Source organism: Passer domesticus, chromosome 20, assembly GCF_036417665.1.
Source record: "Passer domesticus isolate bPasDom1 chromosome 20, bPasDom1.hap1, whole genome shotgun sequence".
Lineage (NCBI taxonomy): Eukaryota > Metazoa > Chordata > Aves > Passeriformes > Passeridae > Passer > Passer domesticus.
In genome coordinates, this window is record NC_087493.1 from 11,284,804 (window position 1) to 11,298,934 (window position 14,131).

General features: G+C 49.6%; 1 protein-coding gene across 5 annotated transcripts in view; it reads left to right on the plus strand.

Moving 5' to 3' along the window:
* The window catches only part of DNAH9 (dynein axonemal heavy chain 9), a 132,753-nt gene that overhangs the window by 74,529 nt on the left and 44,093 nt on the right, over positions 1 to 14,131 (plus strand). For 3 of the 5 annotated variants that reach the window (XM_064395318.1, XM_064395319.1, XM_064395320.1), the window contains 7 exons: positions 740 to 975; positions 2,688 to 2,810; positions 4,521 to 4,725; positions 6,550 to 6,714; positions 8,403 to 8,543; positions 11,016 to 11,186; positions 12,145 to 12,267. In XM_064395318.1, the coding sequence (XP_064251388.1) occupies positions 740 to 975; positions 2,688 to 2,810; positions 4,521 to 4,725; positions 6,550 to 6,714; positions 8,403 to 8,543; positions 11,016 to 11,186; positions 12,145 to 12,267 (1,164 nt within the window). Of the gene's footprint in view, positions 1 to 739; positions 976 to 2,687; positions 2,811 to 4,520; positions 4,726 to 4,874; positions 5,066 to 5,233; positions 5,245 to 6,549; positions 6,715 to 8,402; positions 8,544 to 11,015; positions 11,187 to 12,144; positions 12,268 to 14,131 lie in introns of those variants that run through there. The other 2 variants (XM_064395321.1, XM_064395322.1) reach the window with 2 other exon arrangements.

Here is a 14,131-nt window from a genome sequence, read left to right on the forward strand (position 1 = left end):
TGGACACGAGCTCTGGTCGTGCTGGCCATGCCTCTCAGCTGGTTTTACCCATGTCTTGCTGTTAGGACCAGATGGAGATCATTGTGCTTGAAACTTGTTTAATATTTCGCTAATTTTAACAGGTTCCTCATACAAATGGTGCCAAGAAGATTTTGAATAAGGTCCCAGAGATGCCCAAATCAAAGGGCTGACCAAAGCAGACAGTTCCTTAGGCTGAGAGACGAAAACTTCATTCTGCATTTCTTAACACTGAGCCAGAAACAGTTAAGACGTGATTTCAAAATGACCTGACTGTGCTTAGCAATGTCAAGGAAGTGCCTGTAATTCCAATGCAAATGAAAGGCCCATTCTGCTCAGACACCTGCACAGGTAGCTCTGGTTGGCACACCCAGAAATGGCCTCCCCTGTCAGAGAAGCGTTTCTGGAGCTGCTGATGCTGAGCTCTCCCTGGAGCATTCCTTTCTCCTCGTGAGCACTCTGCCAGCCTGGCTCCAGCCCTTGGAGCATTTCCATGGCCTCCTCTGAGCTCTCTCCAGCAGTTCCACACCCTTCTGATGCTGGGCCCCAGGGCTGGGGCAGCCCTGCAGGTGGGGTCTCACCTGAGCAGGGCAGAGCACCAAAATCCCCTCCACACCTCCTTATCCCACCACTGCCGGCACCGACAAACACAACCTAACCACTTTTTACCTCAGCCAGCTTTCCCTGGGGTCTCCAGGAAGCCTTTCTGTCTGCGCGGCAGGTGCCGATCCCGCTGACGCCGCGGCTGGAGCCGCTGTCGCTGCTGGCGGACGAGGCGGCCATGGCGGCCTGGCGGAACCAGGGCCTGCCGGCCGACCGCACATCCAGCGAGAACGCCGCCATCCTGAGCAGCTGCCAGCGCTGGCCCCTCCTGGTGGACCCCCAGCTGCAGGGCAGCAAGTGGATCAAGAGCACCCACGGGGAAGGGCTCCGCGTGATCCCAGCGGGGCAGAAAGGGTAACGTCGTCCTTCTCTGCAAGGAGGGGCTGCTGGTGTGGTTGAGAATGGGGCGGGTGTGGCTGTGGAGGTGAGCTGGATGAGGAGGTGGCTTGCTGTGAAGCTCACACCCAGGGCTAGAGGGTGAATGAGCTTGTTTTGGTTAGGATGAGGGCTGGCAGCAGTGGTGTCAGGGTGTTGGTGGCCGGTTGGGTGTCTGATGGCTCGACCTGGACCCACAACCTTCCCAGAGAGAGGTCCGGCAGGAGACAGCTTTCTAGGGGTTTCAAGCAGCCTTTCAGCCATCAGGTAACCTCAGCAAGGGGCAGGCAGCTCAACTCTGAGCAGTGATTTCAGCTCTGCCATGCGAGGTGTACCCTGGCCAACACAGGGACAAAGAGCCAGGAGCACCGTGTAGTTATTCTACAGAGTTCCTTAATTCCAGCACCCTGCAAAGGACACCAGTGACAGCAGCTCCCTTCTGAACAGGGCAGAATCTGGGGGTTTCATGAGGAAAAGCGTGGGTGGTACAAAGGGGAAAAAACAATCGGTCCCAACAAATCTACATGGGGTTCCAAAACATGCTGGGAACTCACCATGGCCAAGGAGGATTTCTCAGTCCAGGAGGGTTTGACAAGATCTTATCATGGCCTGTTCAAGGGATGCCTCTCCACGCCTATCTGTCTCCACCTTGGGGTGCCTTCTGGCAGCCTTAGAGGTGGCCCAGGGAGACAGAAGATTGGTTTTGCAGGCCTGTGAGATGTGTGGCAAGTCATAGAGGGAAGGCTAGGGCTGGGTTTTAAAGGCAGTTGGGTGGTTGGAGGAAATGTGTATGCTAATAGCTTAACAGGTTGATTGGTAGGAGGAGTGCCCACGTAGTGAGCCTGAGATGTGCCTGCCCAGGGTGTTGGGTGAGCGCTGGGCACTCAGCTGCACTGAGCCAGTCACACTGAGGGAAACCTGCCACTGTATCTGCTCACATTATCTGCTTGTTCATTACCAAAATGACAGATCTCTTATTAAATCAAGGGTCTGTTTAGTGCTTGGCTCCGTTACCATAGAAACTCCTCTGAAGCTGTGATGGAGTGAGCTGAGGCTGAGTATCACAGAATCCCAGACTGGCTTGGGTTGGAAGAGACCTTAGAGACCATCCAGTTCCCCTCGTGCTCTGGGCATTGACACCTCCCACTATCCCACCGTTTTCTCCTTTGAATCATCCAGGAGGATCATCTGGGCTCCCTACCTCTTGGAGAGAGAGAGAGCCTGGGCATGGAGCAGTCACCACGTGCCCTGGGCACAGGGTTCCATTTCCTTGTTAGGAATGAAGGTGTCCTAAGCATGACTCTAAACTATGGGCAAAACAGAGCTGAATGCTGCTCTTCACCCTTGCTTTAAGATGAACTGCTCCAGTGGGTTCTGGAGAAAACAAAGTATGTGCTGAAAATAACTCCAGGCTGTGCCAGCTTTGCTCATGGCTGCTCTGGCACAGACTCGGTGGTCACTCTTGTCCTTGGGAGGTCTAGGGCCTCATTCTCTCTGTTGGACAGCCAGGACTCTCTCTGTCAGTGCCGCTTTCTGCACCAGGCACTGGCACCACCTTAGCCCTCTTCCTCTCTCCAAATGCTGGCACCCACCTGTAGCTGCCACCACAGTGAGGGTCCCCTCTGTCCCCTCCTCACTGACAGTGTCACATCCTGCTCTGCTGCAGGAAGCACCAGTGCTCTTTCCCACAGGTATCTGGACACACTGGAACAAGCCCTGGCTGCTGGAGACCTGGTTTTGATTGAGAACCTGGAGGAATCCGTGGATCCTGTGCTGGGGCCGTTACTGGGGCGAGAGACAATCAAGAAAGGCAGGTGAGCCTGGGGGGCTTGGGGACACGTGTGGATGGGTCTGGGGGCTGCTGTGCTCTCTGTTCCTGCCCTCAGACCCTGGGTGTTCACATCCAGCAGCATTAACATCCTGCCTTCAGCAGTGGGGGTGTTTTTAGTCAGGCAATCACAGTAATTCAGCCATAGGACGGCTTGGAAATCAACCTGGATTTCTCATTTCATTTCACAGCATCATTTAAACCTCGTGTAAAAGAGAGACCTGTAATTCTCCCATTGTACACTGACCTTGGGGTCTGTAATTGGCTGTTCTGACACCAAATTATTACCAAAATAGCTGCTGCTCTGTTGTGAAGTAAAAGTAGCCTTGAATTTTAGCAAACACTGCACAGTGTTTAGAAATGCAGCTACAGATTTCAGCATCAAGTGCTTCTTAATGAGGTCAAGTTCTCATGGCAGCTGCTGGTCACCTCCAGCTGAGAGGAGATCAGCAAGGGAGGCAGCCAGGGAGCTCTTTTCCCTTAAGTTCTTTGAGGATTATTTCCCTGCTTGCCTAAAACATCCCAGGCTGTTGTAAACTGGAGGGCAAGGCAAGCTGTCTGCAAAGTTTCCTGGGGAAAAAGTCCTGGGAAGGGTGGCTGAGCATGGGTTTGGCTGCAGGATGGAGGATGGAGGGACAGGATTGGTTCCAGGGCAGGACTGAAATGTTTGGAGGATGTTGAGAAGGGGGTGCAGCAGGGAGGGTGGCGAATCTGAGCCTCCCTCCAGTGGAACACTCAGGCATCCCCTTTTGTGCATCTCTGCTCTCAAATCTCCCTGTGAAATCATGTGTTTGTTAACCAAGGGAAAATAAGTCATAACCACAAAGACAATCCCTGGGTTTCGTGTTTCCAGGCCCTAAGCCCAGACTCCAGGCAGATGCTGCATGGAAGGGGCTCTGAGCTCTCCACACAACCTTCTCCTCTTCAGGCTGGGCAATCCCAGCTCTCCCAGCCTGGCTCCAGTCCCTTTATCATCTTCCAGGTCCCCTCTGGAACTGCTCCAGCAGCTCCTGGTGCTCCTGATGTTGGGGACAGCAGAGCTGGGCATTGTTCCAGGTGGGGTCTCCCAGAGACAGGATCCCCTCCTGGCCCTGCTGCCCACACTCGTTTGGATACAACCCAGGGCATGGTTGGATTTCTGGGCTGGGTTAAACTTGGGTTCAGAGAATGCTGGAATTTCTTGGGGTCCCTGTGAGTGTGAGACTGCATGTCAGCAGTGCAGAGCAGGAGGATGCTGGGTTTTCCTGGCTGGTGTGACCTCCTGGGAATGGCAGCCACCACTCTCCACACCCGGCTTCACCTGTAAACTCGGTGCAGCTGCAGAGCTGCCCTGCTCAGAGCCAACACTTTGGGTAATTTTGGCTATGACCAGTGAAAAGCTCAAGGCTGAAAGGCTTTTCCTCCCTGCAGCTCCAGTGTTAGGCAGAATTCAGCCTCTGGCCAAAGCCAGGAGTGTTCACGGTTGGACTGGTTGTGCCACTGCAGGAAAATCTGAGCCTCCTTAAACAAGATCCAAAATTTAGGAGAGAATCTCTGGGGTTTTCACCTTAAATCAGAATTGATTTAAATGTGCCCAGTATGAATTAAATCATTATTTCTGTGAGGAGTGCCAAGTATCTGGTGCTGCCACTGACTGAGACCACCGCGTGTGCAGTGGTGACAGCTCCTGGCTGATGCTCCTTCTGCTGAAATGCAGGTACATCAAGATTGGGGACAAGGAGTGTGCCTTGCACCCTGCCTTCCGTCTGATCTTGCACACCAAGCTGGCAAACCCCCACTTCCAGCCCGAGCTGCAGGCCCAGTGCACCCTCATCAACTTCTCTGTCACCCGCGACGGCCTCGAGGAGCAGCTGCTGGCGAGCGTGGTGCGCCTGGAGAGACCCGACCTGGAGGAGCTGAAGGTCAGCACCAGGAATTGTCACTGGGAGCAAGCACAAATCATCATCAGCATCATTATTATACTTATAATTCAGTAATTATAATTATTGATATTGGTATATATATACTGATAATGTTATTAATATTGTTGTTGCTGGTCTATGCTGAGAGACCCGACCTGGAGGAGCTGAAGGTCAGCACCAGGAATTGTCACTGGGAGCAAGCACAAATCATCATCAGCATCATTGTTATACTTATAATTCAGTAATTATAATTATTGATATTGTTATATATATATTGATAATGTTATTAATATTGTTGTTGTTGGTCTACGCTGAGAGACCCGACCTGGAGGAGCTGAAGGTCAGCACCAGGAATTGTCACTGGGAGCACGTAGAAATCATCATCAGCATCATTATTATACTTATAATTTAATAATTGTAATTATAGTTATTGATATTGTTATTAGTATTCTTGGTCTATACTGAGAATTATTAGTATTATTGGTCTATACTGAGAGACCTGACCTGGAGGAGCTGAAGGTCAGCGCTTGGGAATTTACATTGGAGCAAGTGTTACAATCATCATTATAATAATTCATTTTCTATTTTAGTTTTTATTTCTATTATTGGTATTTTTAAAATTTTTATTTTATTTTTAACAAACATCATTTCACATGCCAGCTTGCAGACTTTGCTGAGCTCCTCACAAAATCAGACTTCTCTTGTATAACAAGCATTGAGAGTTTTTTTTTCCCCTTCAGCCTTCTTTTTTCTTGGTATTTTGATAACCCTTGTACTTCATTTTAAAGGTTTTTCTCTCAAAAATTCTCTTTATTTTCCTCCTCCTCTTGTGACTGAAAGCTGAGTTTCTCATTACTTCAGTTTTTTTCTGGACTTCACAGATTTAATTTTGGAAGCAGGATTAATCTCACTCAATTTTCAGCATTTGTGGTAAAGGATTCTCTCTGTAAATATTGTGAGGCTGGCAATGATATTTTTCTCTTCTGGTTCTTCCTCCCGCTTTGTAACAGGCCAAAATATTTTCTCTCTCTCTTAATAAGTATGGCTTTAATTTCAAGGCAATTTTATAAAGAAAATCCTCCCTTCTGACGACATCTTTAGCAGTGTAACAAATATGAATAATCCTAAATATTTTTGGAGAGTGGGAATAAATTTACTGCACGTGCTCACTCATGTTCTGCCTGGCTCGGGCTGGAAGTGCCTTGGTCTTCCCAGTTTTAGCCCAGTAAGCCACTGGTGGCAGTGGGACCTCGAGGGCAGGACACAAATGGGAGCAGGACAGGAGAGGCCGTGGCTCTGCCCCCAGTTGTGAGCCTGAGATCTCCTCATACTCACATTGGTGTCCCCAGCACTTCACTGCTGGTTTTGCCATCAGGTTTTAACCCCGTGTTCCCCAGGGCTGGTGGGACTGGTGTGGGCTGGAGTGCTGAGAGCAGAGGTCCAGCAGGAGGGGTGAGCAGCAGCTGGGGCTCTCCAGGATGGCTTGACCCCAAGAAATGAGCTGCAAAGACACAGGATATGTGTTTGAGATGGGGATAAAGGTCTTTTCTTCCTGATTCATTTCCAGTGTTTTCCTACATTTCTAGCAACAGGGCTCAGTTCTCCTGGAGCTTTCTGTGCCGTTCCAGGTTTCTCTGAGCTGCTAGCTTGTTGGATAAGGAGTGATCCCAGATCCCAGAACTCTGTCCATTCCCAGTAGAGCAGGAATCAGCACTGCTGAGCTATGGCAATTGTCAGTGGGAAGCCTGTTCCCCTGTGAAGGTGATTCATCCTTGCTTTACCTCATCCTTTATGGCTAAAGCTTCCTGGATTTATTAATTGCAGTCAGATCTCACAAAGCAACAGAATGGATTCAAGATCACCTTGAAAACGTTGGAGGACAACTTGCTCTCTCGGCTGTCATCAGCATCTGGGAATTTCCTGGGAGACACAGCGTTGGTGGAGAACCTGGAGAGCACTAAGAGGACAGCTGCAGAGATTGTGGAGAAGGTACAAGGATGGTGATAGCCTGGAGAGAAGCATGGCTGTGGTCCTTTAAGGATTTCTGGGTGGATTGCAACCTCTGCTCTGCCCATCTCTGCTCTGTCTGCTGAGCAGGGAGTAGAAATTGGTATAAATTGTAAATGCTCTCCGTTCTAGAGAGCTCCAGGCCATTTAGTTCTTTGGAGCTTTTTTTGTGTTAAATGACCTATTTAAGACCAAGAGAAAACATCGGTGCCTGATGTGAAGACAATAAAATTTACACACTGTATCAAGGCAGCTTAAAGCTGTTCCAGCATAATCCTGGGTACATCACACTGCCTCAGTTAGGCTGGGTTTTACTACTGACCAGGGACTGGAGTCTGGGGAGTCTGTGATCTTGAGTAAATCTGAAAGAACTCCGGTATTTCATACCCTTCCTCTCCTCAGAGTATAAATCAGCATTTGTGTGAGCACTGGCCCCTGCCCAGCTGCCCTTGCTGGCTGCATGGGCTCAGGTAAATGCCCAGAGGTTTTTTCTTGCCACTGAGGGAACCTGGGAAGTGTGGTTCCCATGTCAGGACTGTCCCAGGACTCTGGTGGGGACGTTCAGCTGCTTCTCTCTGCAGTCCCCCCATCTCCAGAGCACTTGCCCTCCTCCAGGCACTGGCTCATGTTCTGCCTGGTCCAGGCTAGAACTGCTCTCTCCTCCCAGTCAGCAACCAAGACACTGAGTGATCCTCTCTCCATTAAAAAGCACTGTCCCAGCAGCTCCTGAGCGTGGTGCTAGACCTGTCTGTCCTCAGCCAGGGACTGAAATAAACCCCAGGACATTCAGGGATGGCATTTCTAGCTGCTGAGGTGGAATGAAAGAGCAACAGGACTGAGGTGATGGTTCTGCCAAGAAGGTTTCCACATGTCCCTCAGAGCAGCTGCAGAGCCCTGCCCAGGGGGTTTGGTGCTGCTGAGGAAAGGCAGCAAAGAGCTGCTCGAAATTAGCAGCTCTCAGCCCTGGGGAAGCGGCCTGAGAGCAGCACTGGGGCTGCTCAGCCCAGGGTTGTTAATGGCCTGCACAGGAGGGAGGCAATTAGCAGGAGAAACTCATTGATGAGAAAATGAATTCCAGCCAGCAAAGAGCAGGGAACCTAGGGAGAAGTCTGGAGGGGACTCAGGAAAACGGGGGATTGGGCAACTGGGTGGAAAATGCAGTTAAATGGAAGGTTCCAGAGGGAGAGGATGCTGGGGAGGGCAGCTCCAGCCTGGTAGGGCTGGTCCTGTGGTGGTCACTTGTGGCTTGCCCTGATGGCTTTGTGGCTAGTGTCTATCGTTGCAACAGGTCCCCACATGGGTAATAATTAGTATAGACTACATGTATTACAGAAGAATGATTAATTATCTTTATTAAGAAACCCATTGCTCTTTTTTATACCTTAGCTACAGGCGGAATTGATTGGTCCTTTAGTTAAAACACCATTACCGCTGGTTAATTAAGAAACCACCCTTTGGTAAACAAATTTTCATAACACATTGCGCATGTGCACAATATCAGGTGAAGTAAGTTAAGATAAGAATTGTCTCTTTCTTTTCTCTGATCTTTTCACGATGCCTGGGAAAGTTGCGTTCCTCTCTGTGGCAGAGAGCTGCAGCCACAAGTGTGGCAGGGCTGTGGGCACTGCCCAGGGGGGTTGTGACAGGAGTTGTGCTGTGTTTCCTTTCAGGTGCAGGAGTTTAAGGTGACAGAAGGCAGGATTAACGAGGCCAGGGAGCAGTACAGGCCCGCGGCCTGCCGCGCCGCCATGCTCTACTTCACCATGAGCGAGCTGCACGCCGTGCACCCCATGTACCAGTTCTCCCTGAAGGTACCTGCCCTCTGCTTGTGGGCTCCATGAAACCAGAATTCAGTTCTCCCTGAAGGTACCTGCCCTCTGCTTGTGGGGTCCATGAAATCAGAATTCAATTGTCCCTGAAGGTGTCTGCCCTCTCCTTGTGGGGTCCATGAAATCAAAATTCAGTTCTCCCTCAAGGTATCTGCCCTCCTGCCCTCTCCTTGTGGGGTCCATGAAATCACAATTCAGTTCTCCCTGAAGGTGTCTGCCCTCTCCTTGTGGGGTCCATAAAATCAGAATTCAGTTCTCCCTGAAGGTGTCTGCCCTCTCCTTGTGGGGTCCATGAAATCACAATTCAGTTCTCCCTGAAGGTATCTGCCCTCCCTTTGTGGGGTCCATAAAATCAGAATTGCAGTCACAGTCTCACACAATCACACAAGGTTGGGGTTGGAAGGGGTTTAAAGCCCATCCTCTTCCACCCCTTCCTGTTCCACACCTCCCACCCTCCCAGGTTGCTCCAAGCTCTGTCTAGAAAAAGTTGCAGCTTTAATATTCTATGAAAGGGAAAACTTTTCTTTTTGTCATATAAGAAAGGTATTTTGGGGGATGGAGGGTTAAATGAGCATCGTGGTCTACAGCTTCTTTCAAGCGATTTCTTACCTTGACAAGTGACCTGGAAAAAGGAATTGAGGAGACACTACAAAATGTTGAGCCTCATCCACAAAGAAGCTTTTCCTTTTGATAGCTACGACTCGTTTGTTGAAGTAATTTTATCAGAAAAATTGTACAAAATATCTTTTGTGGCTTTTGAAAGATTCATCCCTCTCACATACATAATAGATACAGGGGTTCCTGAGGTTTCACCTTTAATCTGTGTCTCCTGCAGTTAGTTTGTTTTATGCTTTCCAGTGAACATTAGCAGCGTGTATAAATACATGGAAAATTATTGGGGGAAATGTTTTTATCTAATAAATTTTGATGACAGATCATAAAACATTGTGTAAAGATGCACAGGGATGATTTTAGAATACTTGCCACACAGCTGGGAGCCCATTATAAATTAGAACACAAAGATTTATGTGCTGCTCTGCAGCGTGTTTTAACACAATTTAAAGAAACGTTAAGCAGGAAAATGCATTCTGCAATTATTTAATAATGCATTCAGTATCACTGTTGCTTTAATTTGTTGAGGCATCAATATTCCTTTGTAGAACCCTAAAAATAAGGCTGCCAGCACGGTCATGCCTTGTCCAGTTGGTGCCATCAGTGTGTATTGGCCTGGTTATTTGCTTTAGCTGGGCCCAGCACACAAAGCTTTGCATTGCTAAGCAGGGCTTGGGGTTTATGCTCTTGTTAATTTTCTTTTTCCAGCTGCATTTGATAATTTGCTCGTGCTTTTAATTTGGACGACTCTGAAAGTTGTTTGTCTTTTCTCATTTAGATCAGAAATGTTGTTGCAATAATCCTTAACCTCTTATATAAAGGGCTATTCTCAATGCAGACACCCACCCTTGAGGGACTTCAATGACTGCTTCAGCTCTCTGCTCCCTCCCTCCTCAGCCAGTCCTGTGCTGGATCCAGACAGTAAAACACTCATGGGACTTAAAAAAAAATTATTTTTATTTTTTATTTGGAGGAATTGCTCTTCTCTGAGTTGAAATATTTGTGCAGTGGGAGATGTGCTTTCCTCCTTTGCTCTACTCTGCTAAGACCCCACCAGGAGCAGTGTCCAGCTCTGGGGTCCTCAGCACAGGAAAGGTGTGGGCATGGTTGAGCAGGTCCAGAAGAGGCAACGGATGTGATCCAAGAGCTCCTTCATGGAGCCAGCTGGGAGAGCTGGAAACTCCATGGGGATCTCAGAGTCCCTTCCAGGGCCCAAAGGGGCTCCAGGAGAGCAGGAGAAGGGCTGGAGACAAGGGATGGGAGACAGGACACAGGGAATGGATTCCACTGCCAGAGGGCAGGGGTAGATGGGAGATTGGGAAGGAATTCCTCCCTGGGAGGGTGGGCAGGGGCTGGGATGGAAATCCCAGAGCAGCTGTGGCTGCCCCTGGATCCCTGGAAGTGTTTGAGGCCAGAATGGACAGGGCTTGGAGCAGCCTGGGACAGTGGAAGGTGTCCATGGCAGGGGTGGCACAGGACGTGTTTGTGTTGGAGTTTTTCCCCATGGAGTTTTTTCCCTGTTTCCTCTGGGAGTTCCACTCTCTGCTGGCTCCACATTTGCAGAGGAAGCGGCTGTGTCATCCCAACAGGAGCACTCTGGGCACAGAAACATCTCCTGTGCCCTTGTGTGGGAGTTCCCTGTGCCCTGTCTGGGTCCCAGGGGATGTCACCACTGCCAGGTGTCCCTGAGGAGCAGCCACAGGCAGAGCCAGAGGCTGCTTGGTCTCTGTGTGCTCCCAGCAAGGCAGAACCCGAGCTGGCATCACTGTGACACCCCAGGGGCACCCAGGGTGAGCAAAGGGCATCTCCCACTGCCCCTTCCCGCTGTGTCTCCCCTCCCAGGCGTTCCACGTGGTGTTCCAGAAGGCCATGGAGAGGGCAGCTCCTGCTGAGAGCCTGGCAGGGCGGGTGCTGAGCCTCACGGACAGCATCACCTTCTCCGTGTTCCAGTACACGGCCCGGGGGCTCTTCGAGAGGGACAAGCTGACCTTCAGTGCCCAGCTCACCTTCCAGGTACCAGCAGCACCCGGGCACCCTGTGTGCCAGGCTTCCCTGCCAGAGCAGCCCATGCTGGGGGCTCGACTGTCTTCTCTGCCTCCCTGGGAATCATGGAATCACTCAGGCTGGGAAAGCCCTCCCAGACCACTGAGTCCACCCTGATCCCCATCTTGTCCTCAGCCCTTCCTTGGGCACTCCAGGGATGGGCACTCCGACCCTCCCTGGGCATTTCCAAGGCCTGAGCCCCCTTTCCATGGGGAAATTCCTGCTGTGCCCACCCTGAGCTGCCCTGGCCCAGCCTGAGGCCGTTCCCTCTGCTCCTGTCCCTGTTCCCTGGAGCACAGCCCAACCCCCCGGCTGTGCCCTCCTGGCAGGAGCTGTGCAGAGCCAGAATTTCCCCCTGAGCCTCCTTTTCTCCAGGCTGAACCCCTTCCCAACTCCCTCAGCTGCTCCTCACAGGATTTATTCCTGCCAATAACAGGCACGGATTCTGTGTTGGATTTGAATAACGCTGACAAAGGTTATTTGAGAAATTCCTGCTTGCAGGACCTGCAGAAAATGGCAAAGCAAACTGACCTGGAAAGGCCCTTGCACTGAACCTAAAGAAGTGCCTGCTGCAGAGCTGCTGTCCCATGTCCACAGCGTTTGTATAATTTTTATTTTTTTGTCCAATCTGGCTCTGCTGCCAGGGCCTTCTCCTCAGGGTGCTCTCCACCCACCTGGAACTCAGCCTTTTCCACATGGTTTTCCCAACTTTTTTCCTCTTGCCAGTCTCCACATTCACTCCTGGTCCTCTTTTGGGACACCCAGAGCACCTACATGGTGTGTCCATCACACCTCTCCAGCACCGGGCACTCTGCACATTTCAGCCACACGTTTTTCAAGCACGTTAATTGTATCATTAATCTGCTGGAGTTTGTTGCTGCTCTGGATCCTGGCTGCTCTAGGATATCTTGTTTGTTTGGAATTGCAGATACTTCTGATGAATAAAGAAATCGACCCAGCAGAACTGGATTTCCTGCTCAGATACCCAGCACAGCCCGGAGTCACGAGCCCTGTGGAATTCCTGTCTGACCATGCCTGGGGAGGAATCAAGGTACCTGATCCATGGGAAATGAGCTCCTTTTGTCTCCTCTAAAAACCCTTCAGAGGGTCCTTGTGTAATTTTGGTGAACAAAAGGTTATTTTGCCTTAGAGGGGCAGCACAAAAAGGCCACAGGCATGAAGAGTTCTGCAGGTCCAACACTGATTTTGAGATCTCTTCCTGTATCCTCCTGTGTGTCCCCAGGAAGATGGTTTTTCCCTCTGGGATTTAGGCTTCTCCCTGTTCAGACTGACAATACCCTCAGGGGTTTCTGGCTGTGTTTGTAAAGGACGTGGAGATGCCCCTGTGTTTGGGAATAATTGGGAATTTCTGCAGGGATGTGCTGGGGTTGGAGCTGCGACAGCTGCCAGACCTTCAGGGAAATTCTGTCAGGAAAATGGGCAGGTCTGGCACCTGCCACATGTTTGGAGAGAGAAGAGAGGAAAAGCACCCCAAAAGATGAAAATTATCCCATATTTGCTCCTCTTTGTCAACAAATGTGAATTGTGCTGGGTTTCGACCTGATTTATCAGGGTGGGGTTTGTTTTCTGAAAAGGATCCAAATATTCCCCACTTTGGGCCTGTTCATTCCCACCTTGCTGGAGCTGGGGCTGTGTCTCCTGTCTGACTCTGTGCTGGTCAGTCTCTGGCACCTGTGGTGACGTAAGAATGAATTTTATTTACGGCATGTTTTCTCTGTGGGGCTTGAGGACACAGCTCAGTGCTGGTTCATGGTTGGAGGTGGTGACCTTGGAGGTCTTTTCCAAGGTCTTTTCAATCACTTTTATGATTCTGTGGGTCTCTGTGACTCCTGTCATGCCCCAGGATGTCTGCAGGTTCTATATTCCCCAAACAAGCACCTGCTGGGTTTGCAGTGAGTTTTCTTTGTGAGGTCACCCCTGCTGTGCTGCCAGTCCCCCTCCCTGTGGCTGAAATGGCTTTTCCTGTCCCCTCTGTGATTCCTTTCAAGATGAGCCCTTCCCACTCAGCCTCCTCTTCCTCACTGAGGAAGGTTTGTGGTTGAGGTGCAATCTGTGGTGCCACAAATGCTGCTGTGCATGGGAAGGTTTCCAGGTGTGCTGCACACCTCAGGTGTCCTCAGCCCTCACCCCACGGCCCCAGGAACTGCACAAGAGTCACTGCCCAGCAATCTGCACTAATTTTATGAATTTCAGGACTTTCTGATGGTGAATTCTGCATTATCAGATACCGAATACCCTTCAGATTGTCTTTTGTGATGACTGTACTACTGATTTTGCTGTAAATAATATGGTTGGTGTCAACTTTTATTAGTGTTTGTGTTGATGTCTGTTGGTTTATTAACCTCGGAGGTTTTGGTAATTCTAGTTACTTGAGGCATGGGTTTAGTAAAATCATATTTTGTCACAGACTGCTATAATTCGGTTAATTAGTCATGGATTCTACACAGTTTATTAGCAGGCTAAAAATCTCCTTTTCTTATATCAAGAAGATTAAATGCTATAATAAATTGTTTCTTCAACAAAGCTTGAACAAAGTACACTTCAGATTTATATTTCAAATTCCAAGTGAAATTTAGCATTCTGCTGATTTTTCACAGAAACATTCTCCAGCCCAAAGGACTCCTTTTGCCAGGGGGTTCTGGCCAAGATAGTGCCAAAAGAAATCAATATTGATATTTGTGGCCCATTCTGAGCCTCCCACTTTGGGCACATTAACTTCCAAGGAAACCTCATTAAATGGTGAGGGCTCTGGGCATGCAACTGGCCTTGTGTGACTTGACTTATTATTTATTGTTGGGGGTTGATTAATAATATATAGAGGCAAATAATCCTTTGCAGTTGCTTGGCTGTTTGCAGCTCATGATGCTGGAGCATCTCATTTAGGAAACACTCAT